General features: G+C 40.6%; 1 protein-coding gene across 3 annotated transcripts in view; it reads left to right on the top strand.

Annotated features, from left to right (window-relative positions):
- The window catches only part of cerk (ceramide kinase), a 35,403-nt gene that overhangs the window by 6,413 nt on the left and 2,848 nt on the right, over positions 1–26,142 (top strand). Inside the window, exons 2-12 of one of the 3 annotated variants that reach the window (XM_079652896.1) lie at positions 3,917–4,051; positions 6,354–6,476; positions 8,014–8,139; positions 9,212–9,272; positions 10,628–10,773; positions 15,725–15,799; positions 15,963–16,115; positions 16,644–16,749; positions 17,234–17,313; positions 19,550–19,749; positions 24,474–24,688. In XM_079652896.1, coding sequence (XP_079509022.1) covers positions 3,917–4,051; positions 6,354–6,476; positions 8,014–8,139; positions 9,212–9,272; positions 10,628–10,773; positions 15,725–15,799; positions 15,963–16,115; positions 16,644–16,749; positions 17,234–17,313; positions 19,550–19,749; positions 24,474–24,688 — 1,420 coding nt within the window. Of the gene's footprint in view, positions 1–3,916; positions 4,052–6,353; positions 6,477–8,013; positions 8,140–9,205; positions 9,273–10,627; positions 10,774–15,724; positions 15,800–15,962; positions 16,116–16,643; positions 16,750–17,233; positions 17,314–19,549; positions 19,750–24,473; positions 24,689–26,142 lie in introns of all 3 variants that reach the window. The other 2 variants (XM_079652895.1, XM_079652894.1) reach the window with 2 other exon arrangements.

Raw genomic sequence — 26,142 nt, 5'->3', positions numbered from 1 at the left:
AGCAGAAGTAACTTTGTGTTTTGAAATAGTTTTTTTTTGCCATGCCTCAGGGACTTTAATCTTATTAATCATGAAGCCATCATTACCTTTGACACGTCAGGAGATAAAAGTATTATTTTTTCATGACTCGCATAGTTTAAAAGTGTTTAACTTGAAAACATTGATATCAATTTCACTTGGCAGCCTTAAGTGTTTACTGTACTGTACTGTACTGTAATGTGAATAGCACAAACACAAAGCGTAGCGCTCCAGGTCACTCAACACTTCCTTGACTATTGTTGAAGTGAAAATATTAATATTAGCTATATATCTAGGTTGCACTGATGTCTGAGTATTTGTGATGTGTCGGCATGTCCTTTTAAACTCATTGTCCTATCCAAGTGCAGAGCTAGTAAAAAAAAACGTTCCTGCCTCCCAATTCCTGAATAGCATATTTTTTTGCAGGTAGCAGACCTCACAGTAAACTCTGAGCCCTGTGGCATGAATGGGAAGCGTACACTGACTTACTGCCTGTGCTAAGATTCTTTTCGAGCACAAAGAGCAAAAGTATGTCAGAGCAGAGCAGTGAGGATCTGCCTTGAATGGCCGAGGGCTTGGCATGTAGTTTAGGGAATTTGTGTGTGTGTGTGTGTGTGTGTGTGTGTGTGTGTGTGTGTGTGTGTGTGTGTGTGTGTGTGTGTGTGTGTGTGTGTGTGTGTGTGTGTGTGTGTGTGTGTGTGCATGTGCGTGCGTGTGGGGGGGGAGGGGGGGCAGGGTTACTGGAGCAGTCTTAGAATGTGGGAATGTCAGCTATTGTTTCCAGTTACTTCCCTAACACAGTTCACTGGGATTGTTGACTTTGTGCTTGCTCCTGGGGTTATTTTAACCAAGTTGTACAAAAGACCAGAGAGAGAGAGAGAGAGAGAGAGAGAGAGAGAGAGAGAGAGAGAGAGAGATACCGCCTGTTCTGACTCAATGATGAATGCTAGCTTGTTTCTTTGACAGAAGTTGATTTGCCCAGCAGGCCAACACAGAAAAGAGTTCATGCATTTTTCATTTCACCTTAAGCCAAGGGAGCTTAAAGTAACAAAAATGTAAATGTAAGACAGGAGATAACATATTCTAATGTATTCCACTGGATGGTTTTGCAGAGATCCGGTACAGGTTTGGTGCTTGGATGTCAAACAAACAGCAAAAATGATTTCATGTTGAATTATCTCAAATATAAATCAAAAAAATCATTAGTTCATCCCTGATGTGCAGTATTTTTACCCATCAAAAAGTAACATTTTACCAAAGAAAATCAGCTTCTCTTAAATGCGAATCCTTGCATGGAATGATTTTTGGCATTGGCACATCATTCTCAGTACACTGTCAGCACATCTCAATGATAAGTCAAACCATTTGCACAACAAAAATAAAAGTAAAAGTTACCTCGACTATCGCACTGATGGATTTTTCTTTCCAGATTCTCAGGCACGTGTTGGGAGATGTCTAGACATTAAAAATAATCAGTTTGGTAAGACGTAGTGTCACATATACACCTTAATCCCATTGTCAATAATGAGACATTGTATGACTTTATAACAGAAGACATTTTAACGTTTCAAGTAACTGTCAACAAAAAGTAAATGATGGTGTTTGACTTCCATTAAGCCACTTCATTCTAAGGGTCCTGCTATTGTGCATGCTGACTCATTGTCACACTGACATGGCTTACTGTGACACTTCTGTCATTAGTATCCCACTTGTTTTCTAATATGAAAAGTCAAAATATCTTCTGTGAAAAGGCCTTATATAGAAGGCTACCCAAGGAGAAGAGAAAAAGAAGACCTATTATGCTCATTTTCAGGGAGATATTTGTATTTTGTGCCTCAACTGTGACATGTTTCCATGCTTTAGTGTTCAAAAAGGTCTTCATTTTTCGCACACTGCCTGTGTTGCAGCGCCTCTTTTCTCCCTCTGTCTGAAACCAGAGCCCAGTCTGCTCTGATTGGTTAGCTGGCCGGCTCTGTTGTGATTGGTCATCCGCTTAGGGATGTCCCGCCTGTCGACATTGTACGTCTATCATGTACAATGTGTTAGAACGTGAACCAATAGAAGAAAGAGTGTCATATAGTGATGTCTATATGTTAAAGTAAACAAAAGAGTCCAATGGAGGTGTTTCAGGTGGGGGGGGGGGGGGGGGAAACTGAACTGATGGTAAAAGTGTCTCAGTTATGTCAGTCACTGCAACTGGAATAAAACTTCTTGTTCTCATTTCTTCTGAAATAAAGCTATTACCAGTACGGCCATAACTCTTCCTATTTGTCAAAGTGTGAATATTGATGGCCATAAAGTTATTCATGCCTGCATGGCACATCGTCTTTATTTGAGAGAGAAATGAAATCCTATTCCCCCAGGAAATAAATAATATGTCATGGCTCCCTCCCCTCCATTCCCCCATATCAGCTGAATACATTTGCGGGAGGTAATGCCTGTACAGTATGTGATGCAGTTGAAGAGGTCAGTTAAACTCATCACAAGTAATACTGTCATTTTCTAGTATAGATGTATTGATATCTGGATTTAAAAATGGGGAGGTTGTGGCTCAGTGGGTAGTGTGCTGGATTGCAAGTTCGAGTCCCACTCCAGTCAGCATGTCGTTGTGTCCCTGGGCAAGACACTTCACCCCAAATTGCTCCTGTGGGGATTTTCCACAGTATTGAATGTAATGTTGCTTTGGATAAAAGCGTCTAATAAATGACATGTAATGTAAAAAAATTAAAATGGTTCACAAGGGAAAGACAAATTGTGAGATCCAGTTCAGAATATGCATTCATCACATTCCTTGCATTGATTTCCACCATTTTACATCCATGTAATGGGTTGTTAGTGATTCTTAAAAGAATGTATTGCCTTCATCTGAATTTCCCTTGACCACTATTTGTCATACTAACACCTCAATTACAATTATTGATGTGAAAGGGAACCATTTCTGAACAATCCCCCTTCTTTTCACAATAACTGCCTTTCAAACACAGTAAATGAATACCTATTAAATCCTTTTTAGGCAGATTTTTAGGGCAACTGACCCACCCATCTCTTCACTGCCAGCACGTACCACATTGAGCCGTACCCGACAAACTCTGTGAATGAACAATACATGCAAGGGTTTCATCTAAGTAATTTTAAACTAGCAGCCTCAATCCTTTTCCCATGGGGCGAAAAAGAACAACAAGATGCAGTTTCTCCCACCCACCTCCTCCCCTGGGATATCTCTGTGTTACGCTCCCACTCATTTTACTGTTTGTGGAATGAATGCCAGGCTGCTATTCTAAAGTCATCTTTTGTAACCAAAGAGACAAAGCGGGCATAATTTTAAAGGGTAAACCAGATCTTTCTTTTATTTCTTTACTTGTTGGATGCTTAGTTACACATCCAGCATTTACAAAGCATATTAGTATTTATCTGATGAATGTAAGTCCAATACTTAGTCTCACTTTTTGCTCCTTTATTGGTCTCCACCATCTTGCTCATCAGCTGAATATTCAACTTTATTAGCTGTTTTCTGTGTCTTAGAAGTCATATAGTGGGTTTATTGGAACTTTTTCACTAAAACAGCTGCCTCCTACATCTGGAAATCAGGCCGGCGAGTTGGGTGGGACTGAACCAAAACGATAAACATTTGTGGGGCATAAAACCAAAACAATGATCTGAAACAAGCTCCGTAAAGCTGCGGGGAACTGCAGAGTTGGGAGATTATTCTTTGTGGTTTTACTTTGGGCTACACACAATTTTGTGACCCATTGTTGATGTAAAAATATCGATTTCTGCAGCTTTAATGGTATTGAAAAATCTGAATGATAGTTTGCAAATACGACAAATAGCGATATATTATTAAACATTTTGTTGGGCATCAAGCAGTTGAATGTATTTTTTCTTTCTGTCTCTTCAGCACACATCCATGCTCTGCAAGTGTGTGAGATAGTGGCTGTCCAAACCAAAGATGATGACCAAGACAAAAAAGAGACCAGAAGGAGTCGGGTGGAAGCAAAGCCGACCTCCCAGCTGCATCCCCATTCTTTCACAGGTATAAAACCAACACTGATATACACACTTAAAAAGGGATATTCCACACATATTACAAGTCAAAGTCAATCTGCTTGTCACAGGGAGTAATACTCAGCCTCTGAAAGCAGTTGTATAATTTCTTCTATGGCCCCGGGGGAGTTTTGTCATGTCTTGGAATATGACAAGTGGTATTATGGGAAGTGTTTGATCCAGGTTTTTTTGTGGGTTGACCCATTTCTCAGTAATTGCTCATGAAATACTCAATATGATGCCTGAACCCTCATGCCTGAAGCCAGTTGTGTCGCTTTCCCTTTACTATAGTAGGTTAATGCCACATCACAGTTACAGTGTGGGAAAGGGTGCCAAAAGCCTGTGTTCAGCTCCACCATCACAAGTGATGACACTGGAAATAAGCCTGTAGACAGCTCCACAGTCTGAAGTAATGCATTAACAAGAGAGTCCCTCACAGCTTAGCTCAGTGGGTCTAGGATGGCAGCATGCCAGTGATTTATGTGCTAATGCATAATTTCGAGCCATTAGATTATATCCAAACAAGATCGGATTTACATTATTTATCACAGCCAAATGTTAAAAATTACCTCCCTAATGTGAGCTTTTACTGGCATTAGAGTGAGTCGAGCCTGACATGACTGCTTTCCCACGATCGGTGGAAACTTGGCTTCAAAGGCACTCCCCATCACTTTCCTCATGATTATGTAACTTATTAAAAGGAGGATTTTGCTCCCACTCTAAACGTCTACTCGCCTGCCCCGCTGCTAGAAACGAGGTACGTTAAGAGATTTCCACTGAAGTACTCAAAGTTAACTTTTCCATCTGATAAAAAGAATGCTTGGTGTGATAATTTGACTTTGAAATGCTAAGCGAGTGAATTCGCCGTCAAAGTGCTTAGCGAGTGATTTTCCGCTCCTTAATGTAAATATTTCAGTAATGTTCCTAGCTGGATATTATATGACTCTATTTTTTGTCTGAATACCCACTGAGCCCTGTTTAACTTAACTGACTTCTTCATGTCTCACTCACACATCATCACATTGACCTGTTTTGCAAGGATAAAACTAGGGCTCATTCTCCAGCCAGGTCTGCACAATTGCAAAACCAGAGGGCACTGAGTCTAGTCTGAACACAGCATGTTGGCTCTCTGCTGATGTAAACACACCTGCTGTAAGGATCAGGACCTTGTTTTGGTGAAACCATCTTTCATCTGTTGGTACTCCTTTTTTCTATTCTTCGTCCAAAAAATTGAAAGTATAGTGTGTTGGTAAGTGGTTATGGACCGACAGAAAGGTCGACAGATCAATCTCTGCAACAGACAGATTGGCATACTAGAACTAAATTCTCTTTAAATAGCATTTTATAACTTCACCCTTCAGTAAAGGGAACTGAGAACTTCCACACCAACACTATGTGCAATATAAATATCATTACCATCATTACAAAACACTTGCTCCTATACAACATGTGCAATATCTGTTACGGTAGAGTGAAGCAGGCAGGACCCAAATGCAGAATAAACTGATAACACCTTTATTTCAAGGATATAAAAATAACTTGGACAAAACAGAACACTCACCGGTGAACTCGGTCACAAACAAAAGACGAACCAACACTGAACACAGGAAGAGACAAGACTAAATACAGGGAGGGGTAATCACAGGACGAGAAACAGCCGGGCAGGGGAGGAGAAACACAAGGCCATAGGTGAACACAATCAGACAACTAGACACACCAGGGAAACTAACGACAGGGAGGAAAAACACAGGGAGAGGGACCAGACAATACACAAGGAGGAAAACATGACAGGGAGAACAGAACAGCAAAACAAACCCAAACATACAAAACTACAAACGTGACATAACATGAGAATCGTGACAATATCATTGTTATTAATGATGTTCTACGTGCAACTACGCACTGTATCTGCCACTACGTTTTTTTGCACTACTAAATACTGTTAATATTTAAATATTAAAATTCATGTAGATATTTAATTGCCCTTTTTACTGCACTTTTAGTGTACAGTTTTATTATTATGCTATGTGCTATTTTTGTAACTCTGGTACAACAATTTCCTTCGGGATGAATAAGGTCCTATCGTATCCTATCTTAAGTTATTGTATGGTTACAAGCCATACTGTACATAATAAAAGGAGACACAGTAAAAACAAATATACGTCCAAAAAAAAAAAGAAATGTCTCCGGTAATTGCTATCATTTTACATTCAACCCTGACAACCCTTAAAAAAGGCATATCTTTTTGCCTGGTTTTTCTCACATCTTCCTTCTGTTTTGTTCCTCTACAGTTTCCTACGTCAGAAGAACGAGGCAGCACCAGTGGCGCTGCAGTGAAGTGACTTTCCACTCTGCCAACCAGGCACTCAGCAAGCAGTGGATCAAAGTTATCAATGAGCAACTGGCATTACTCAGTACGTGCTGTTAAATGGTGTTCTCTAGCAGATGTGGTAATGTACTCGGAACTTAATCATAATCACTTTACTACCATAAAAATGCCACGTAAATGGAATTTGGCTTGGTATGTACTTTGAAGATTACAAAGATGAGTACACACGTCATTAAGCTGCACTACACCGAGCCAAAGTGCCAACGTAACTGCAAGAAAAGCTTATCTATTAGAACATTGGTAACGTTATTTGGAAAAAGTAATTGTTTTTAATGGTTTTAGAAATCGCTACTTGCTGTTTTGAGTTCTGAGTTTGGACTGTCAGACGTTGATGACAGGTGTTCTGTGAGGATCAGGCTTTTTATCTCTCAAGCAATTTCAGAAGCTGTCAGGTTTGTGCACAACGGACATGCAATACAATCTTTATTCTGAGGGGTTTATAGACTACTTCAGTGAGACACCACCTTACAGGATGTAACATAAGTTACTGAAGTGCCCAAGGAAAACCTTGGAAACACTGAAATTCTTCAAAGGATGCTTATTAAAGCATTCAAGACAAGACTCATTGCTAAATGAGTTCTTCTACACCTCAACCGGACTGTAAAGAAGCTAAGTTTTACCGTCCATAACAAATATTTTATTCATTTCAGTGGTATAAATGCCCTCAGGAGAGCCCTTTGGGAAAACTTTCAATAGAGGTTGCCCACCTGCATTTCTCTTTCTGGACAGCACCTCTCAGGCAGAGGCATAAAGAATGAAAATAGCGATAGCCGATAGTCTGATGAAATATAAATGGTCGTTATGCAAACATTAAAAGAGTGTCCTATATGTTAACATATTTTTAAAACATAATTATTTGGAAGAGGTAAGGAATTTCACTTTCTTTTAACGGAACAAGGTAATACACGATTGCGTGCCAGAGGTTTTCGTGTGTAACTATCATGTGGAGATCGAGTGCAAGATGGTTTAAACCATTTTTAATGGCGAACTTGGCCCTGTTTGTGATGAATCAATTCAAGGAAATTAACTACCAGTACATTCATCGTGTAGATGAAGCCTGAGTGTGGTCCAATAGTGTTAGTCTCCTCCACAGTACACCTTTACATCACCCATTGACAATCCATTTATGTAATCTAATGGAACTTTTGTCTTATTGCCAAACAATATTGCGCTCTATATTTCTTTGTGCTCATTTAACTCTTGATCCCAATGGATTCATTATTAATTGGAGCAGCTGCCATACCTCAGTTAGTTGTCTTAAACGCAGTCTTCTTCAACGGCCATAAACAAGCCATTTAGTATTCTCCGTCGCAGCACTTTGTAGGTTTATCAGCGAATGATGCAGCACCTCTGAATTTTTTCACACTCCTCCCATAGTGGGTAGACACATCATTTATTTCGTGAGCGGCTTGTTTTGGGGATAAGTCAGTTTGACAGAGCATTCTTGGAAAGGTGTCTGGTTAATGAAAACTACATCAAGCTGCTGTCAGTTACACATTTGTAAAAAAGGTAAATACTGAGCCTTTTTAATGAATATCTCACACCCCTCCCTCACTTTGCAGCCCACCGACCGAAGAGCCTTCTGGTGTACATCAATCCGTATGGGGGAAAGCAGCGTGGGAAGAGTATTTACGAGCAGAAGGTGGCCCCACTCTTTGGCCGTGCCTGCATCTCAACCGACGTGATTGGTGGGTCCCTATCACTGGCTTTCCCTAAGATTTAAATAAAAAATCAGTCTCGATGCCCGCCGTATAGATCTCCACTGCCACTGTGGCCTCTCGAAGGGACCGAAGAGGCTTCCAAGGATATGATTTGCCTTTTTAGTGCCATTAATCATGCCAGCGCCTTAATGGAAGCTGTGATAGTTGATAAGCAAGGGTATCCAAACACATCTATTATTCAAAAAGTGTTTGCTACTGCTTCACATAGTCTGGCTATTGATGGTCCATCAGACTGAATACTATTCACCCTGGGTTTCCTACAGCGGCTGTGAATTGCAGCTGTATTTGTTTTTATATTACATGACTGAAAAACAGATTGTAATGTTGTTTTTGTCGGCCTAAGGCTTATTTTGCGGGCTGATATACAATTGCTGAATGAGGCTGTTTTGTGACTTTGTATCTTTCCTTTTTCTGAAAATGTATCTTTGTGACTTATCCAGTTAATTCATGTTTCAAAAATGCAGTGTCTGGTATTTCAATACAAGTCAGGCCACACAAAATCGACTTACTTTGTCTGTACATTTCCCTTTTATTGAAGTTGTATTAACCCTTAGATGAACGAGTAACTGACCTACACTATTCCATAAGTGGGTCGAAAAGGACCCGTATTAAAATAATGTGTTTTTATGCCATTTTTGTCATTTGGTTAAGAAAAATCACTTGTATAATATTTAGTATTATATTTTTGTTCACACTAGAAATATTTTATATTACATTTTTCACTATTTATAATTTTAAACATTTTTTTTACATTTTGAAAAAAAACGTTTTCCCACAGGATTCCGTAGAAAATGCATGTGGGTCATTTTTGACCCACTTATGGAAGCTTGGGGTATTAATACAAAGACTACAATTTCTTAAAATGTAAACATTTGAATGGCATGATATCCAAAACATGTTTTTTGAGGAATAGATGGAATATCAAATGATAAACAAATATAATTAAAAAGATACTTCAAGAAAACCAACTCACCAGGTCAAAAAATACCCACTTATGCATCTAAGGACAAACACATTGAATTTGTTTCCATAGTTACAGAGCGAGCCAATCATGCCAGGGACCACTTGAAAACGGATGCCAATCTAGATAAATATGACGGGTGAGTACTCAAGCTAGGTGGCTGATTTCAACACTGGTTCTTCACTGTGACATGGAGCTGACTCCTGTCTGTTCATATTGCAATAGAGCTTTTGAGAGACTCTCCCACGAGCTGGGTATCAATTATCGCCTTTTAGGAGCTTGTAATGAAGCTCTGTTGTGCTGCAATCTGTCGTGACAGATTGTAATCACTGATACACAGCCCCGTGTGCATTTGTGCGTCTCAACTCAGCTACACTCATTTGGATGATCTCACATGTTGACTTGCATTTCCAGAGTTAGATTTCTGTAACCTTGTGTAACCTTATATCACTGTGACTCTCTCTAGATCAGGATTGGCAAACAGTTGGTTTATAAGCTTGAGTAAACATGCTGGTATTGTAACAAAGAGATACAGTTTTCATCCTTTCGTTACGACTTATTCCTTCAAACTTGTTGGCCATGTTTTTATTTTGACTTTGGTTTTGGCTTTACAGTTCAAGTGCATATATAATAAATTATTACAATCCATGCTGTGGGTAACATGAATGCAAAATGATTGGCATTTCATTCATTGGTTCTTTAGCCATTTCCTGCAAAACCATACATGTCATCGTGAGTGAATCTGTAGGATTTGAAATCTGGGTAAAATAAATATCTGTATAAAATATTGTATAGTAGAAGTTAAGATATTTCACAGGAGAAGTTGAAACGTTTCCCTGCTTGAGGTGCTGGGGGAAAAGTCAGGGGATATCTTAAGTGAATAGAATCTATCCTAAGCATCATGGTTATCAATTAAGTTCATTCAAAACAGCTTGTATTAAACAGAGATTTCTGAAACTTTGTTTAAAGATATTCTATGATTTGAAAAGCCCCCAGGACAGATCCCTGTGGTACTTCATGAGAGGAATGAGTAGAGGATAATTAACAATTTCTAACAATTGTACATGATGTTGCAGCTCAGGACTGTGAGTAAAGGGAGCATGTGAGGGTAAATTGCAGCTGATAGCTGAACATTAGGTGCATCAATAACATAAAAGGTTTTTACTCCGCTGTCTACAGCTACTATTTATCAGATATTCAGTCCCGCAGAGCTCAGAGTTAGAGTCCATTATGCTTTTTTCTCTGCAGTTCATAAAAAGTCTGGGTCCATCTCTGTAAGGTTTTGGGAAAGACAAAAAAAAAAATAGGTGTAATGCTGGGTGGCACAGTGTGATTTTCCTATTAATTTAATGATTTTTCGCTGTTAGACTCGCAGCCTGCTGTTATTAGTGTCAAGGTTTTCTGGCAAAGTAGTAGTTTTCCAATGATAAAAAAGCAAATGTGTCACAGAACTAATGTTAAACGTGTGTATACTGATATAACTTGTCTGCCCAGGGTGGTGTGTGTGGGTGGAGATGGGATGTTCAGTGAGATCCTGCACGGATTAATCAGCAGGACCCAAACAGACAACGGCGTGGACCTGAACCAACCGGATGCTGAGTTGGTACCGTGTTCTATGCACTTCGGGATCATTCCTGCTGGTGAGCTTTTGTCATTATATCATAAATAACCATATCCGGTGCAGGAGGAATGGTTTTGGGGGAAATATTATGTTATAATATTTATCATTTTAAAGAAATGTAACTCTGGTAAAGGAAGAATATTGTATTCACATGTGTTTTGGAATTAAATTGGTCCCTTTATGCGTGTTGGGGTTTTCCCTTTCCTCTAGTGTTGTATAGGTTTTTGTGCATGTAAATGATCGGCAAAGTGCGATATTTAGGAAATCACTCTCCATCATAATGGCATACTTCAAATAAACTAGATGTCACAAATTGCACTCATATTTCATGCCGCCTTCTGACATTGTATACCTTAAAATACTTTTGGGTGAAGTGGCAGGGGGTCCCACCAGGGGCCGCGAGGGGTCAATCAGTCCAAGTGCCATAAATGGAAACGTGCTGTGTGACATTTTGAAATCACTGTAATTTTCATGAGCTAGAAACACAGCATGGAAACCGATAGGAGGCTTGATGGTAATGTCTGGGGCACAATAAATGATTTTTAAGCTGAGTTTGTTCTCTACTCAGTCACTGACAGAAATACCAGCTGACATTATGTTTGATCTTTGTGAGATTAACAGTAGCAGAAGCAGAAATAATCCATAAAATTGCATGACAAGTTTTAAATCATCAATGAGCTCCCAATGTCCAACCAGTCTTCTTAAAGTAGCTGAGTAATCCAGGGAAAAACAGAAACAGGTCCAATCAATCAAAAAAGCTAAAATATAATGCAAGGGAAACAAGGCCTTTGCAAAAAGAACAAAAACACCCACAAAGAATCAACTCACCGGCCGACGAGCAGGGAAAGAGTAACTCCAGCTCTGGATTGGCATGCTCCGCCTTTCTGGTCCTCAGTCTCCTCTCTTCCTCTCTCTATATACAGGACTGTCTCAGAAAATTAGAATATTGTGATAAAGTTCTTTATTTTCTGTAATGCAATTAAAAAAACAAAAATGTCATACATTCTGGATTCATTACAAATCAACTGAAATATTGCAAGCCTTTTATTATTTTAATATTGCTGATTATGGCATACAGCTTAAGAAAACTCAAATATCCTATCTCTAAATATTAGAATATCATGAAAAAGTATACTAGTAGGGTGTTCAACGAATCACTTGAATCGTCTAATTAACTCGAAACAACTGCAAGGGTTTCCTGAGCCTTGAAAAACACTCAGCTTGGTTCAGTAAACTAAATCACAAGTATGGGGAAGACTGCTGATCTGACTGCTGTCCAGAGGACCGTCATTGACACCCTCCATCAGGAGGGTAAGACACAAAAAGAAATTTCTCAAAGAGCAAGCTGTTCACAGAGTGCAGTTTCAAAGCACATCCACAAAAAGTCTGTTGGAAGGGGGAAATGTGGCAGGAAACGCTGCACGACCAAGAGAGATGACCGCAGCCTTAACAGCATTGTGAAGAAGAGTCGCTTCCAGAATTTGGGGGAGCTTCAAAGACAGTGGACTGAAGCTGGAGTCCAGGTATCAAAAGTCACTGTTCACAGACGTGTCCGGGAAATGGGCTACAATAGCCGTATTCCCATGGTCAAGCCACTTCTGAACTCAAGACAACGGAAGAGGCGTCTGACTTGGGCTAAGGAAAAGAAGCACTGGACAGTTGCACAGTGGTCCAAAGTCCTCTTTTCAGACGAAAGCAAGTTTTGTATTTCATTTGGAAGTCAAGGCGCCAGAGTCTGGAGAAAGGCTGGAGAGGAGCAAAATCCAAGTTGCTTGAAATCCAGTGTGAAGTTCCCACAGTCAGCGATGGTTTGGGGAGCCATGTCAGCTGCTGGTGTTGGTCCACTGTGTTTCATCAAGCCCAGAGTAAATGCAGCTGTGTACCAAGAGATTTTAGAGCACTACATGCTTCCGTCTGCTGAAAAGCTCTATGGAGATGAGGAATTCATTTTCCAGCATGATCTGGCACCTGCCCACAGTGCCAAAACCACCAGTAACTGGTGTACTGACCATGGCATTACTGTCCTCGATTGGCCTGCAAATTCCCCTGACCTGAACCCCATAGAGAATATGTGGGGTATTGTGAAGAAGAAGCTGAAAGACACCAGACCCAACAATGCTAATGAGCTAAAGGCCGCTATTGAAGCATCCTGGGCATCCATAACACCTCAGCAATGCCACAGGCTGATTGCCTCCATGCCACGCCGCATTGATGCAGTAATCCGTGCAAAAGGATTCCCAACCAAGTACTGAGTGCATTAATGGACATTTTCAAATGTTTGATTGTGTTTTGCTGTTATAAATCTTTTTTTTTTACTTGGTCTGAGGAACTATTCTAATTTTTTGAGATAGGATTTTTGAGTTTTCTTAAGCTGTATGCCATAATCAGCAATATTAAAATAATAAAAGGCTTGCAATATTTCAGTTGATTTGTAATGAATCCAGAATGTATGACATTTTTGTTTTTTTTAAATTGCATTACAGAAAATAAAGAACTTTATCACAATATTCTAATTTTCTGAGACAGTCCTGTAGCTCTATAAGTAAGGTATTTAACCTGTTGTTCCTCTCTAATGAAAGTATATGTTCGTAACATTATTTAAGATTTATACTTAAGTAGGAAGTAATGTGCTAGGGCAGTGATACTTTATGGGGTTTCTTCCTCGTATTTCTTATTTAAAAAGGTGCAAGAGTGCATTAAGAAAAATCAAATAGACTAATGGAAAATAGAAAAAAAGGGCCAGGGAGAATCCCTCGGACCTCGGCCCCCTTTACAAAATGTACAAAAAAGGCCATCAGGAAAAGCAATTTAGGTGTCCCTGGGCTAGGGTCATAGAGCCAAAGGCAGTGTAAGGAATGCTGGTTAATCCTTACCCAAATCGGTTGAAGGAAGCAAAAGTTATTTGTTGTTCTAATGTCCACCTGTCAAGTCGGGGAGTGTTTACTGCTGTCCTTATGAGATACAGTCACCAGTGCAGCTATAAATACATTCATGTTCTGAGAATTCAGACAACAAAAACATCTTTTTCGCCGCACTAAAAGCATCTCGACTCCATTGTTGTTCTTCAGATAAAGATAATTTCACTGCCGACATGATCTTACTGGCGCGACAGTTTTGGGGGAAGATGCAGATAAAAAGTGGAGCTTCTCCGCTGGGGATGTGCTTTGTGACAGTTTCACATCCGAATATGCCAACAGGCTAATGCGGTTGAGTAACTTAAAGGAAATGTAACATTGAACATCTTAGCACTGACTGAACATCATTGAACATCTGCGTGTGCCGCTTAAACCCATTCAAAGTCAGTTGGCTTTTACTGAGTAGCTTTAGAAGAGTCAAATATCACTGTTTTTTTTTACTAGCAAAATAGCAGGCAGTGCAGGGGCTGTGCGGAGGGATTCAAAAGGCTTTCGGATGTGATTATAAAGCTCTCAAAAAGGAAGCGAAGGGCAGATAAGAGACATTCACTGAATGTGGCCGAGAAAGTTCTCATCTTCATACTCATCGGTGTGTCCACTGCTGAATGACGAGCCACATCTGCCCTGTCACGCTTCTGCGAGCCAGCTCAAAACATCACTAGTTAGATTTCACTCTGTCCTCTCCTCTCTGCCTCACTCTCTCTGTCTTGTATCAGTAGCAGTGGGTCCATTTCACCACTTGAAGATGATCAAAGTGGGGCAGATAGGTCTGAAATGACGCTGTGTGGCGCAGAAGGAGAGATAGAGCCTGTCTCTCAAGTTGAAAAATGTAATATCTAACATTCTCTCAAGGCAGGGGGTTTCTCTTACCCTTAATTTGTTGGCGGAGGAGGGCTGCTGATAACCCGGGGCCCAGGAGATATCCTATTAGTTCGCTTTACGACCAAAAACGTACCGGCTAATAAAATCATTCAACTGGATTATTCACACTTGAATGTGGAAAGACATGTTCCAAGGACCAAAACTTTTATGATTGATTTTAAATATAACTAAGAGATGTATACATGTGATGGACATAATTACATGCTAATAGAGTTGCACAACTGTAGAAATCAACACATAAAACTGCCCTTTGTAAGGTCTGTTTATATTTCATCGTGTGATTTACTTCCTGTCTGCAGCAATGGCGGAAGAACAGTATTTTAAAGTATGGCGTGACATTTCTCCTGGCCATTGCTGATGCATGAAAATAAGGAAATAAGAAAGGTTCACTCATTAAAAAAGGGGAAATCGTCCTGAACTTGTTAAAAAATAAAGTCCACGTTTTTTTTAATTGATTGGCAGAAATGTTGTCCAACCCCTACAGGAGGTTTACAACATAGGCTATTTGTGGTTTGCAATAAATCTTCTCGATATCTATTTGCCTGCTTATTGGTCAATTCACATATTTAATTAATCCAATTATTTGGTTTATGAACAAAATAAAAAAGAACGCCTCGACTGTACTTTATGTTCAGTGCTGCTAATAAGCTAATGTTAGCCAGCTACAGTAGCAAGCTATTCCAAGACATTATACCTGCATGTTAGCATAATCACTTTGAGCATTTTACTTTACATACAGCCTGCAGAAATAAGAGCTTCGCTAAATGCTAACTTTAGTAACTTTCTACCACTGAAAATGCCAGGCCCTCTTAGCATCAAGAAGCTAAGTTGTTGCTAGTAGTTAACCAGTTGCAACCAAGTGAATACATCTCCCTTTCCAATGTTTTGGATGACTACAGTGGGAGAAAAAAATGTATATTTTTAATGAAAAACCAAAAGAGAGAGTCCAGTTTCCGCACCGTGCAGTGAGAACACAGCATTTCATCCCGTCTATAAGAAAAAGCCCCTATACACACTGCTTTTTAAAAATATTGGTGGTTTGCTATATCTTTTTATTTGGGTGAAAACAGTATCTGTGCCACTGTAGTCATTTTATAGGTGGCAGTGTGTTTAACTTGTCAATACCTGGGCTATAATGGCTGACTATTGACCTGTGTGTCTCCTATCCAACAGGGTCCACTGATTGTATCTGCTTTGCCACAGTGGGAACCAACGATCCAGTTACTTCTGCTTTACACATCATTCTGGGTGAGTGAATACCAGTATTTGGAAAACACTTACATGACTTACAGCACGCTATGTGTCAGGGTGGCGTGCTGTGTACATTTTCCCAACATGTTATCAGTGTTGTTTAGGAAGCCACAAACAACTGTTTGGCTTTTTTAACACTTTACTCGATATCTCTTCGCAGGTGATTCCCAGCCGATGGACGTGTGCTCAGTTCACCACAACGACAGCTTTCTCAGATACTCTGTCTCGTTGCTTGGATACGGTTTCTATGGTGACGTACTGAAAGACAGCGAAAGGAAGAGATGGATGGGTCCTGCTAGATATGACCTGTCAGGTATGTGGGCCGTCATTTTTATAACCCTGGATGAATCTACAAGCTAGGCCTTTCTACCTGGAGTTTATCCCTGAGTTGGCTCTTCCTGCCTTCGGTCCAGACTTTGGAGGATTACAAATATAAATCTAACACACAGACTCTGCCTTTGTGGATTCAGTGCAAGTGTTTGTGTAGCTCCGTAGTGGGACTCACTAACATCGGCAAGATTCATCCTCCCACTGCGTCCGCACTTAAATACTTGCACACATTGTACTGGAAGGGGCTTTAAACAGAGGCAGCAAGTTTATGATTGAAGTTATGAAACAGCAAAACTAAACCGGGTCCAATGGCACAGATGAGTGTATAACAAGTTGTTAACATGTGCGTAAAAACTGCTTGTTGAAAAATAAACCTGTATAATCTTTAGATATCACCTATTTAAAAATCCATTTGCCTGTGCATGGACAGGTTCGTTTATATATCGAAAAGGAGCATTTATACTCAAATTGACATGTGTTCTGTTGCCCACACTTTGTTGTTTGGTTCCAGGTGTGAAAACCTTTCTGAGTCACAACTACTATGAAGGCTCCATCTCTTTCCTCCCCGCTGAGAACAACATGGGGGATCCCAGAGACAAGCTGCAGTGTCGATCCGGGTAAACACAGCATCACAGATATCCAATTCTATAGCTTTTCAATGTGCTTACTTACTTATCTGATGCTCTTCAATAGCAGCGGTGCACCTGCCAGAGCTTAAATGGGATACTTTATATTGTCAGGAAGACTATCTGATGTGTTAAAGACTGAAAGCACATTTGGTATTTTTAGAAAAAGGTCATGTTTGCATTTGTTATGGAGTCCAAAAACCATTAATCTGTAAGACCCCATGTTTCCTGACATCTATTTTACCATAAAAAACATATAATTATGCTCCATAAGGTGTTTCTGGCAGCAGACTTCTTTGAGGATTTCCTACAAAAGTGACTTAAATATAAATAGCTTAACCTAAGGTCGACCCTTTTGAGATGGAATACATTTATTCGCTCATAATGAGTCATCTTAGCTCGTTAAAACCTTGAACGTCAGTTGCAAACACTGATGGTTTGATCATGATAAGACAAGGTTATGCTGATATTCTAGGTGCAGCGTCTGTCAGCATAAGCCCTCATCAAAAGACATGCAGTGGGAGATGTCAGAGGAGAAGGAAAAGCCTGATAAAGGTACGACTTTGGGGGTTATCACACAAAATACGTCAAAGTAATCATACGGAAAAATGAATTTCTCTTTTCTCTGCCTCATTATCTGCTTGTTCGTGTATTTTCTAACTATTTCTAAACTTCTGAGACGTGTGCAAAACCCACGCTGTCTTTCTTCTCCCTTTAAATGTATATTCTGCAATACCTGAGATGGACTTTAAATAATCATCTTCTCAAAAATCTCATTTTTTTTCTTTTTTAGTTGGGGTTGTTATTCTCCCGCACCACGGCAGAATTCCTGATGAGATTCTTGATGAGTTATTGACGCGAAAATATAAACTGATTTTAGTGACACTGCACAACTCCCCAACAATGGAGCCTTTTTTTTTTTTTTCGCCTATCGATTTCCAAATCTCCCGCCTCCACCACTTGATGAGATTACATGTTCTCTGACAGGGTGGTGTCTGTCCACTCAGCCTCGAGTAGGACGTCACCTCCCGTTCCCTCGTCTGTCCCCCTGACCGTCACAAAAATACACACGTTTAATAATCTATGGTTCTCTCAACCCACTGACACTGATGAACAAACCCCCTGGAGGCATATGAAATACAGAAAGTAATTGTTCCTCTCTAATAAGTGTCATGATACTAAATTTGATATTTTCTTTCTTGGCTATTTGAGTCTTTCTATGGTTTGTGTGTTTTTCCTGTGTAAATGAAAAAGGGAACACAACCTGTTTGTTTGTGAGGTGTGACAGACTTTTACTAATCATGAAGAAATGTAGTTTTGCCAGCTCTGACAGGGGGTTTGTCTCATGCCAGTGCTGCCGTTTGCTTTGGGATCTTTTTTTTTTTCTCATCTTTTTTCTGGCGATGGAATCTCAGACCAATGCTAAATCAATGAGGCACGGCACACTCGCTCTGTGCAAACGAGCCAACCTCTCTTCCTAAAGCAAATACTCATTTGGAAAAAAATCTTCTTATGCAGTGCCGACAGTCGAGTTTATTCCAGCTTTAATCACTGCTTCCCAATTAGAATATTGTTGTTTTTATGTAGCCTCAGCGGGCTTGTTATCGTCGGTTTGCGTTATCACCTCTGTAAGTTTGCTTTGCGAAATGAGGGAGAAAGGTAATGAATCGTTTTGCTTTCCCAGATCACATAATTTTCCCTCTGAGGTTTGGACGTCTGTGATCACTTTTTCGTAGCTTACTCCAGTGACTATCACCCCGGTGACAGGCACGGGCAGCCCCAGAGGGTGATGCTGCTTCTTTGATACGCCACCATCGCAAACAGTCGCTAATCTCGGGGGAACAGAGCTGTGATTTGTGAAGTGAAACCGACACGTCTGTCTTTTAAAGACTCGGAGGCCACGTGTGCATTTAATCGCAACAAGCAAACTCGAGGTTAATCCAATCACTCTGCTATCCATACCACTTCCTCTTTAGATATTACGAAGCCTTGCTTGGCTAAAATTAATTGCATTTTGAAACATAAGACATTCAGCTCTCCTACAAGGGCAATAACACTCATTACTTTCAGCATCAGAGTTCCTATATTGGCTCAATCATCAGCTGCTCTGAGAATTCCCGCAAAGACATCTGGGTCCTAATGGACTCTGATAAGCATCAGTGCTGATGTGTAACACGCTGAGCACTTAACCTTAAGGACTCATAAAGCACTGGCAAAATACACAGTGTAATTTCTAAACCCAATACCTGATGGTGCACAGATTATTTGTGTCAGTCTAACATCAGCACTTCTGGAAAATACTAACTGGAGTTTGAAAGGAATCCAAAGGTTTGGATTATTTTGTATTTAACTTGTAGAAGTAACTAGCTGAAAGCTGACACAATACTTCAAGCTAAATCTGATGTGGCATGTTTGCAAACGCTGCGAAACTGCTTGGTAATAAATAAATAAATCACTGTTTAGTGTATTCACTGCAGCTCAAAGTCTGTTCACTTAAAAGTTTCAATATCAGATGGAGGGGTTTTAACATTGCGAAAAAAGTCTAAAAGTTATTAAAAAAACACAACCGGTAATGCATGAACTTAGAGCCCCTTATACATCTAAAATAATAATCTTGACTACTATACAACTAAGTGTTTTTCTGCATTGCAGTGGCATACAATGAAATATGGAAAATATTAAATATGGAAGCTTTGGATAGAAGGTATAGAAACAAAGGAGTCTTGTAAGTTGAACAGCTAAATGAACTGTATGTGTGGTCCTGCTCCAACTCTTGCCTCCTCTGTTTCAGTTGGTGGTTGGAGGACTATCCGTGGAAAGTTCATTGCAATAAATGCGGCCAGTATGAGCTGCGCGTGTCCCCGCACTCCAAAGGGTCTGTCGCCCTCCGCCCACCTCGCTGACGGCACCACAGACCTCATCCTGGTCAGGAAGTGCTCCCGTCTGGACTTCCTCACGCATCTCCTTCGACACACCAACAAAGAAGACCAGGTACGAGTAAAGCTGTATCATTTAACTGCAAAGCACTATTTAATCCATGAATTCATACCTCTAAAGTAAGTTAAGAAAACCGGTCCCTATTATACTGTTTTTCATCAATATATTATAGTTCTCAGATATATACAAAACATGTCTCTGAAGTGTTTGGCTCCAAACACCAAACAGATCATTGCAGCATTACCCATAATCCCCTTTGTTTCAGCCCTGTTTCAAAAGTGCTGATTCTCTGTCTGTTACTTTAGATGAAAAGAAGGAGCCCATCCCCACGCCCCTCTGAGAGATATTTGGTTAGAAAGAACACAATGGTGCTCTAGGAGGAGATTCAGGTGATAAGGTGGGGGGGTGTTACCTTGGTTGGTGATTGGCTAATGGTTACACAAGCCAAAAAATCGTTATGACATCATAAAGTGGCCAAAATCTGATCACAGGTTTTTATATAAATGGATCAGGACAAAAAGTGAGAGAATCTTTTTTCCCGAAACTTTCAGAACCTTTTTACACAGGGGGGACACATGTTGATGTATAAAAGACAAGTGGATTTTGTATAATAGGTGACCTTCAAAAAGTACAATCTCTGTAATACAGCTACACTTTTAAACCGTTTTATTCTTCCTGTCAATCACTTTGGTGCAGAACGCTTTCCTGCCGTCAGAAGTTGCTCGGTCCGTGCACATATGAATTGAGAGTGAGTTAAATCTGTAGAAGAGCGAGCAGAAGGCAGGAGTTTGCCCACTTGCTGTGCTAGCACCTCCTTTTGCTGACTCGGCTCAATTTCCCAACTGTGGTTCACTTTAGTTCAAATGCCTTAGCCCGAGTGCCTTCCCACGTATCATAAATAACCTCCACCCTGGTCCGGGGAGGCACCGGTAATCGCTGCATCAGGGATATGCTGTAGGGAAGAACAGGCTGATACCAGACTAATGCCCTCTTAGGGTAGCACAAGTATTGCCAGGGGAAGTCTGTTGATTAGTAATTATTACCTCAGGAAGGGCCTTAGGAAGTTTATCCCATTTGGAGGCATCTTGTAAGTAATTTCACCTGCAGTAGCTGTTTTACTGTTCACTTCACAGACTGTTTTGAGCTAACGGTTACATCCTACGCTGAGTTTACATCCACATCTTGAATTGTGCATCCAATTTGCACATTACTACGACTCATATTAGTCTTGCAAAAGATGTTAATGCAGATGTTATGTATTTGCAACATGTAAACGATCCTGTGGTGGAAAATACCAAAACAAATTAAGGAAATAAAGGAAAGTCTGCTTCTACAGGGAAATGTTGCATCTTGAGGAATGATTTTCCTGCTCTCTGTGACATGAAGCGTGCCCCTGGAATATCACGACCCCATTAAAATATACTACATCCAGATGACTGAATGAAATTATGAGAGCAACATGGAATTAACAACACTCCCTGGTGATGCTGATTCAGAGAGCCCTAAAGATGATTTTATGACCGAGAATTTTCGCAATATATTAAAATCCAATACTGAGAATCTTTATTTTCTCATATTAATTTACCCTGTTTATATTTTAATTTATGCATTATTGAAGACAAACTGCTTGCTCTCATTGCTGAGTTAATAGATGTATTATCTGGGTCATTGTTACCAATTCCTTCTTGTACAGCTGAGGGCCTGTGTGGGTGGGACATGGGGAGCAAGCTGTATCTGTGTATGTGCACTGTAATCTAATGGCCCTTTTTACTGTAGGCTATGTGTTAGATAATACAAGCTATTTCTGAAGCCTAACTATCCACTGTCAGACGGACACAAGTTGAATCACATATCTGGGTTTAGCATGCTAACATGCTAAACTGAGGTGAACATTGTAAAACAATTCTAAAAATAAATGAGAACGTTCGCAGTTTATTATGCAAATGTTAGCATTGTAGCGCTGCTAGCTAAGTTTATGGTTACTCCCTTTTAGAAGACTTTGGTCAATTGTTAGTTTTTGTTTCCCCGTGGTCAGCAATTAGCTTGTTCATTAGCTAGCCTTGTGTAAGCAAGTTAGCAACCCTAAAAACTGTTCTAAGCAGCACTTTCTTTGCCAGATGTTTGGCTAGTTTCTACGTAATTTAGTATGACTTCACATTTTCGTACAGGTAAAATACTTCTAACTTTATGAAAACGAAATGATTCATGTCGCTGGTCGATCCCACATGATATCCAACAATGCTGCTCAAAGAGATTGGCTCGTTTCCCCAATAAAAAAATCGGGTAAACTTCTGGGTCGCCTTAAGTTACCGTATTTTACTTTTTGTCATTCATATGTCAGACCTCTCTGAAAAACTAATTATATCTCATAAATGACCACAAACCTCAGTGGTATCGGTTAAGAGATGGCCTGATGTAGTGGTTTCTAGTTTGAGTCTGTCTCTGCTGCTTCACTTGCGAAACAGAAAGGTAGACAAGTAGTCGTATGAGTACGGATAGTGGGACTTTGCATCAAAGTTCAGTTAATATCAGCATCACTGTCCAGCCAAGCGGAGAGAAACAAGGAGTGAGAAGCGACTAAGCGTATTCATGGCCTTGTCAGAAAGCCTTTTAGGCAGGCCGTCCAGCATGAATGCAAAGCGGTTGCAGTCATAAAGTGGGTCTGATGTGAAATAAATGGCTGTCACTCTGCTTTCGGGATGAGAGGGTGAGAAAGAGCAAGAATGAGGGGAGAAGGAAGGAAAAGGAGGAGAGGAAAGGGAAGGGAATAGAGGGAAAGTGGCACCCCGTGAAGTAGAAGAAAGTGTTTTGCTGGACAGAGATGAACCTTTCTGCGACACTGAGTGAGATGAAAGGGGATTTTGACAAAATAATTTCTTTTCGTCTCTCTCTTTCTTCTTATCCTCACTTCTCTATAGTTGTTATGCACCTCCATTTCATCTAACCTCCTTTGTCCCTCTGAACAGTTTGCATTTGATCTCTTGTTGGCCATTTTCTTTTATTGGAAATGGAGAGAAAGAAGGACAAACCTTAATGCCCTTTTGCTTTTTCATTATAAAAGCAGCAGGAGTCAATGAAAAGACAATGGAGATGAAATTGACTTTTTTACCTCACCCACGATGAGCCTATAATCAAAAGGGTTAGGTAAGGTAAGATGCACATGCCAAGAATAGCCATTAGATAAGTGAGCTGGTTGGGCAGAGGCTGTCTCACGGTTCCTCAGCATTATGTCTATGTCAATTCTCCATCAGTAACTTAATATATCTTCAATCTCTGACATCAGTTCAAGCTCTCCGATCTGCTCCGGTTCTTTGCTCCAAGAATTTCATCACAAGCAGTATGTTGATTATACGTAATAAAACCACTTTCAAGTCCACTTTTCTGAAAAGCTACTTTGAGAATACACAGTAAGTGTCTTTGTCAAGATTCAAGGCTTTTTATTGTCATTCGTAAATAGCTACAGTGTAGTTATGTCGATGAAAATCTTAGGTCCCAGGCTGCAAGTAAATACAATAAAATAGAATAGAAGTAGTGCCATCATTACATTACATTGCATCTAGCTGATGCTTTTATCTAAAGCGACTTACAATAAGTGCGTTCGACCAACAAAATACAAACTTGAAGAAAACAGAGTCATATAAGTACATCAGGTTTCATAGAGCTAAACATTTCAAGTGCTACTCAACTGGCTTTAGATAAGCCATTCCTTTATTAGTATATAAGTGCTTTGTTAGTAATTCTATTGCTCGAAGTGGAGTCGAAAGAGATGAGTTTTCAGTCTGCGCCGGAAGATGTGCAAGCTATCTGCTGTCCTGATGTCAATGGGGAGCTCATTCCACCATTTTGGAGCCAGGATAGCAAACCCACGTGTTTTTGCTGATGGGAACTTGGGTCCCCCTCGCAGTGCGGGTGCAGCGAGCTGTTTGGCTGATGCAGAGCGGAGTGCACGTGCTGGGGTGTAAGGTATAACCATGTCCTGGATGTAGGAAGGGCCAGATCCATTCACAGCATTGTACGCAAGTACCAGTGTCTTGAAGTGGATTCTAGCAGTTACCGGAAGCCAGTGAAGGGAGCGGAGGAGCGGCTTGGTGTGGGAGAATTTAGGAAGGTTGAAGACCAAACGAGCCGCTGCATTCTGGATGAGCTGCAGAGGTCGGATGGCACATGCAGGCAGACCAGCCAGGAGGGAGTTGCAGTAGTCTAGGCGTGAGATAACGAGAGTCTGGACCAGAACCTGCGCTGATTTCTGGGTCAGCTGGGGATGTATCCTCCTGATGTTGTAAAGAGTGTATCTGCAGCAGCGGGTTGTAGCAGCGATGTTTGCAGTGAAGGACAGTTTGTTATCTAGGGTCACACCCAGATTCCTTGCAGTCTGAGTCGGGGAAACAACAGAGGTGCCGATGTTGATTGTTAGCTCAAAAGTGGGACAATCTTTTCCCAGAAGGATCATCAGACCATCACTGTCTGTTAAAGAGTTCTGTATGATTGTTGATATTTCCTTGTGACTCTCTGGATGAAGGATGCATGTCAAAGTGTATCGAATAAAAAAAAACACTCTAAATGCATTGACTCTTCAAAAAAACTAGAACAATTCGACACAAAATATAATTTGGTGAAGCATAAAACAAGATGGACTCTTGTGTTCCTTCCCTTGCTGCAGTTTGAGATAAAAACTCTTCAAGTGCTTCCAGAGAGAGGCGGTATCAACCTTTCAACGATTTGTGGGCACATCTGTTCCCTCATCCATTCATCTCTCCTTCCTCTGCTTCCTTCCCTAGTTTGACCACTCGTTTGTAGAGGTCCACCGGGTGAGGAAGTTTAATTTCCAGCCACAGCACAATGAGATGCATTCTCTAGAAGACCTGACTGAGACTCCAAAGAAGACGGGCTTCAGGCCCATATGCTCAGCTCAAACAAACTACAACTACCAGGACTCCTACAGCAGCTGGAGCTGCGACGGGGAGATTCTACCTCACGCTGCCATCCGTGTCAGGTAACTAATCACAGAATCACCTCGTGTACAATGTACAAGTCAACTCCAAAAAACCTGTGGTACTTATTTCAAGCACATTAGGCGCGTTCACACCAAGTACTTTTCCCACAAAGGTTCCTGAGAACTCTTTAGATCTGATGAACTAAGTACAGATCGCGTTCACACCGGAATAAGTCCCTGGGGGTGGATTAGGCAAATGAAGCCGCTGACGTCACTTCTTCTTCTTCTGCTTTGGGTTTACTGGCAGGCCGCAAACAACTTCACGGCGTATACTGCCTCCCAAAATCCCCGGCCGGAAGTCCCCGGAGTTAGGGACTTCCGAGTAAACGGCCAGAACGCCGACACCTCCTCATCTCCATCGCTCCAACTTATGACAACCATGTTGTCATAAGTTATTCTCTCTGCGTTTCTGCGCTGGAAAAATGCTAATGCTAATAATGCAATGCGAGGATAATAAAATGGCGGCTTCACAAAAGTTTTTCTCCCACGAAAGTCCCTAATCTCTAGCAGGGACTGAAAAGGGGGTAAAAAAGGTTCTCTAGAACTCATTTAGTTCCTGGGACTTTTTGGTGTGAACGCAACTAAATCGTAGTTCTCAGGAACCTTTGTGGGAAAAGTACTTGGTGTGAACGCGCCTAATGTTTCTACATGTTGTGCTAGTCATAACTGAGGTGCAACCGAACAAAGTGACAAATAATTTAGACAGAAATGTTTAATAAATGAAAGCGTCAGTCAGGCAACAGGAAGAGACTTCAAGAAGTAACTTATCCAGGCCAATAAATAATTTAACTCCATAAATGACAGATTGGTGTGTGTAAACTTTGTTGTTGTTGTTGATTAAACAAACAAGATGATAATAAGTTAGCTTAAGAGTTTCAAGTCTTTATGCTAAACTAAGAGTTATATTAATACTTTTTTTGCAATTAAGCAAATAAACACATGTTCCAAACTTTAGATAGATCTGGCATCGTTGGTCTGTAACACCATAACAATATGTCCTTTAAAAGTCAAAATTGAGGAAATGCAAGTCATCCTTATAGCTGGTGATAAGGAAGATCTTCTACTTGGCCAGACAGAAATGAGAGCAGCAATGCCATTAGCGCTGCGAGTGTCCAACAGTCTGTGCTAAGGAGACTATTTCACTGTTCCCTGCTGGACGATCTTGGCAACTTGATGGAATTAACCTCCCTTATTATTCTGGCTCTGTCCACACTTCAGCCTTCCCCACTATCAGATCTCTACACAGACAGCGTGGCACGGCTGGAGGCATCATTTATTTCACGCTCCATTGTACTTTGCCAATGATGCATGGCGCTGTAATGTCGCTAATTTAACGGCCCTCCCCATGTTAAAAGGCTACTCCCCTTTAATTAAAGCAGAAGTCCGTCCTTTATTGTCTCTTCCTCTCGGCTAATCGTTGTTGGAGTGAGCCAGCCAGAGTGCTATGAGGAGAA

Source organism: Notothenia rossii, assembly GCF_949606895.1.
Source record: "Notothenia rossii genome assembly, chromosome: 10".
NCBI lineage: Eukaryota > Metazoa > Chordata > Actinopteri > Perciformes > Nototheniidae > Notothenia > Notothenia rossii.
Note: the sequence above shows the minus strand (reverse complement) of the source record. Positions and strands in the feature narration are given on the sequence as shown.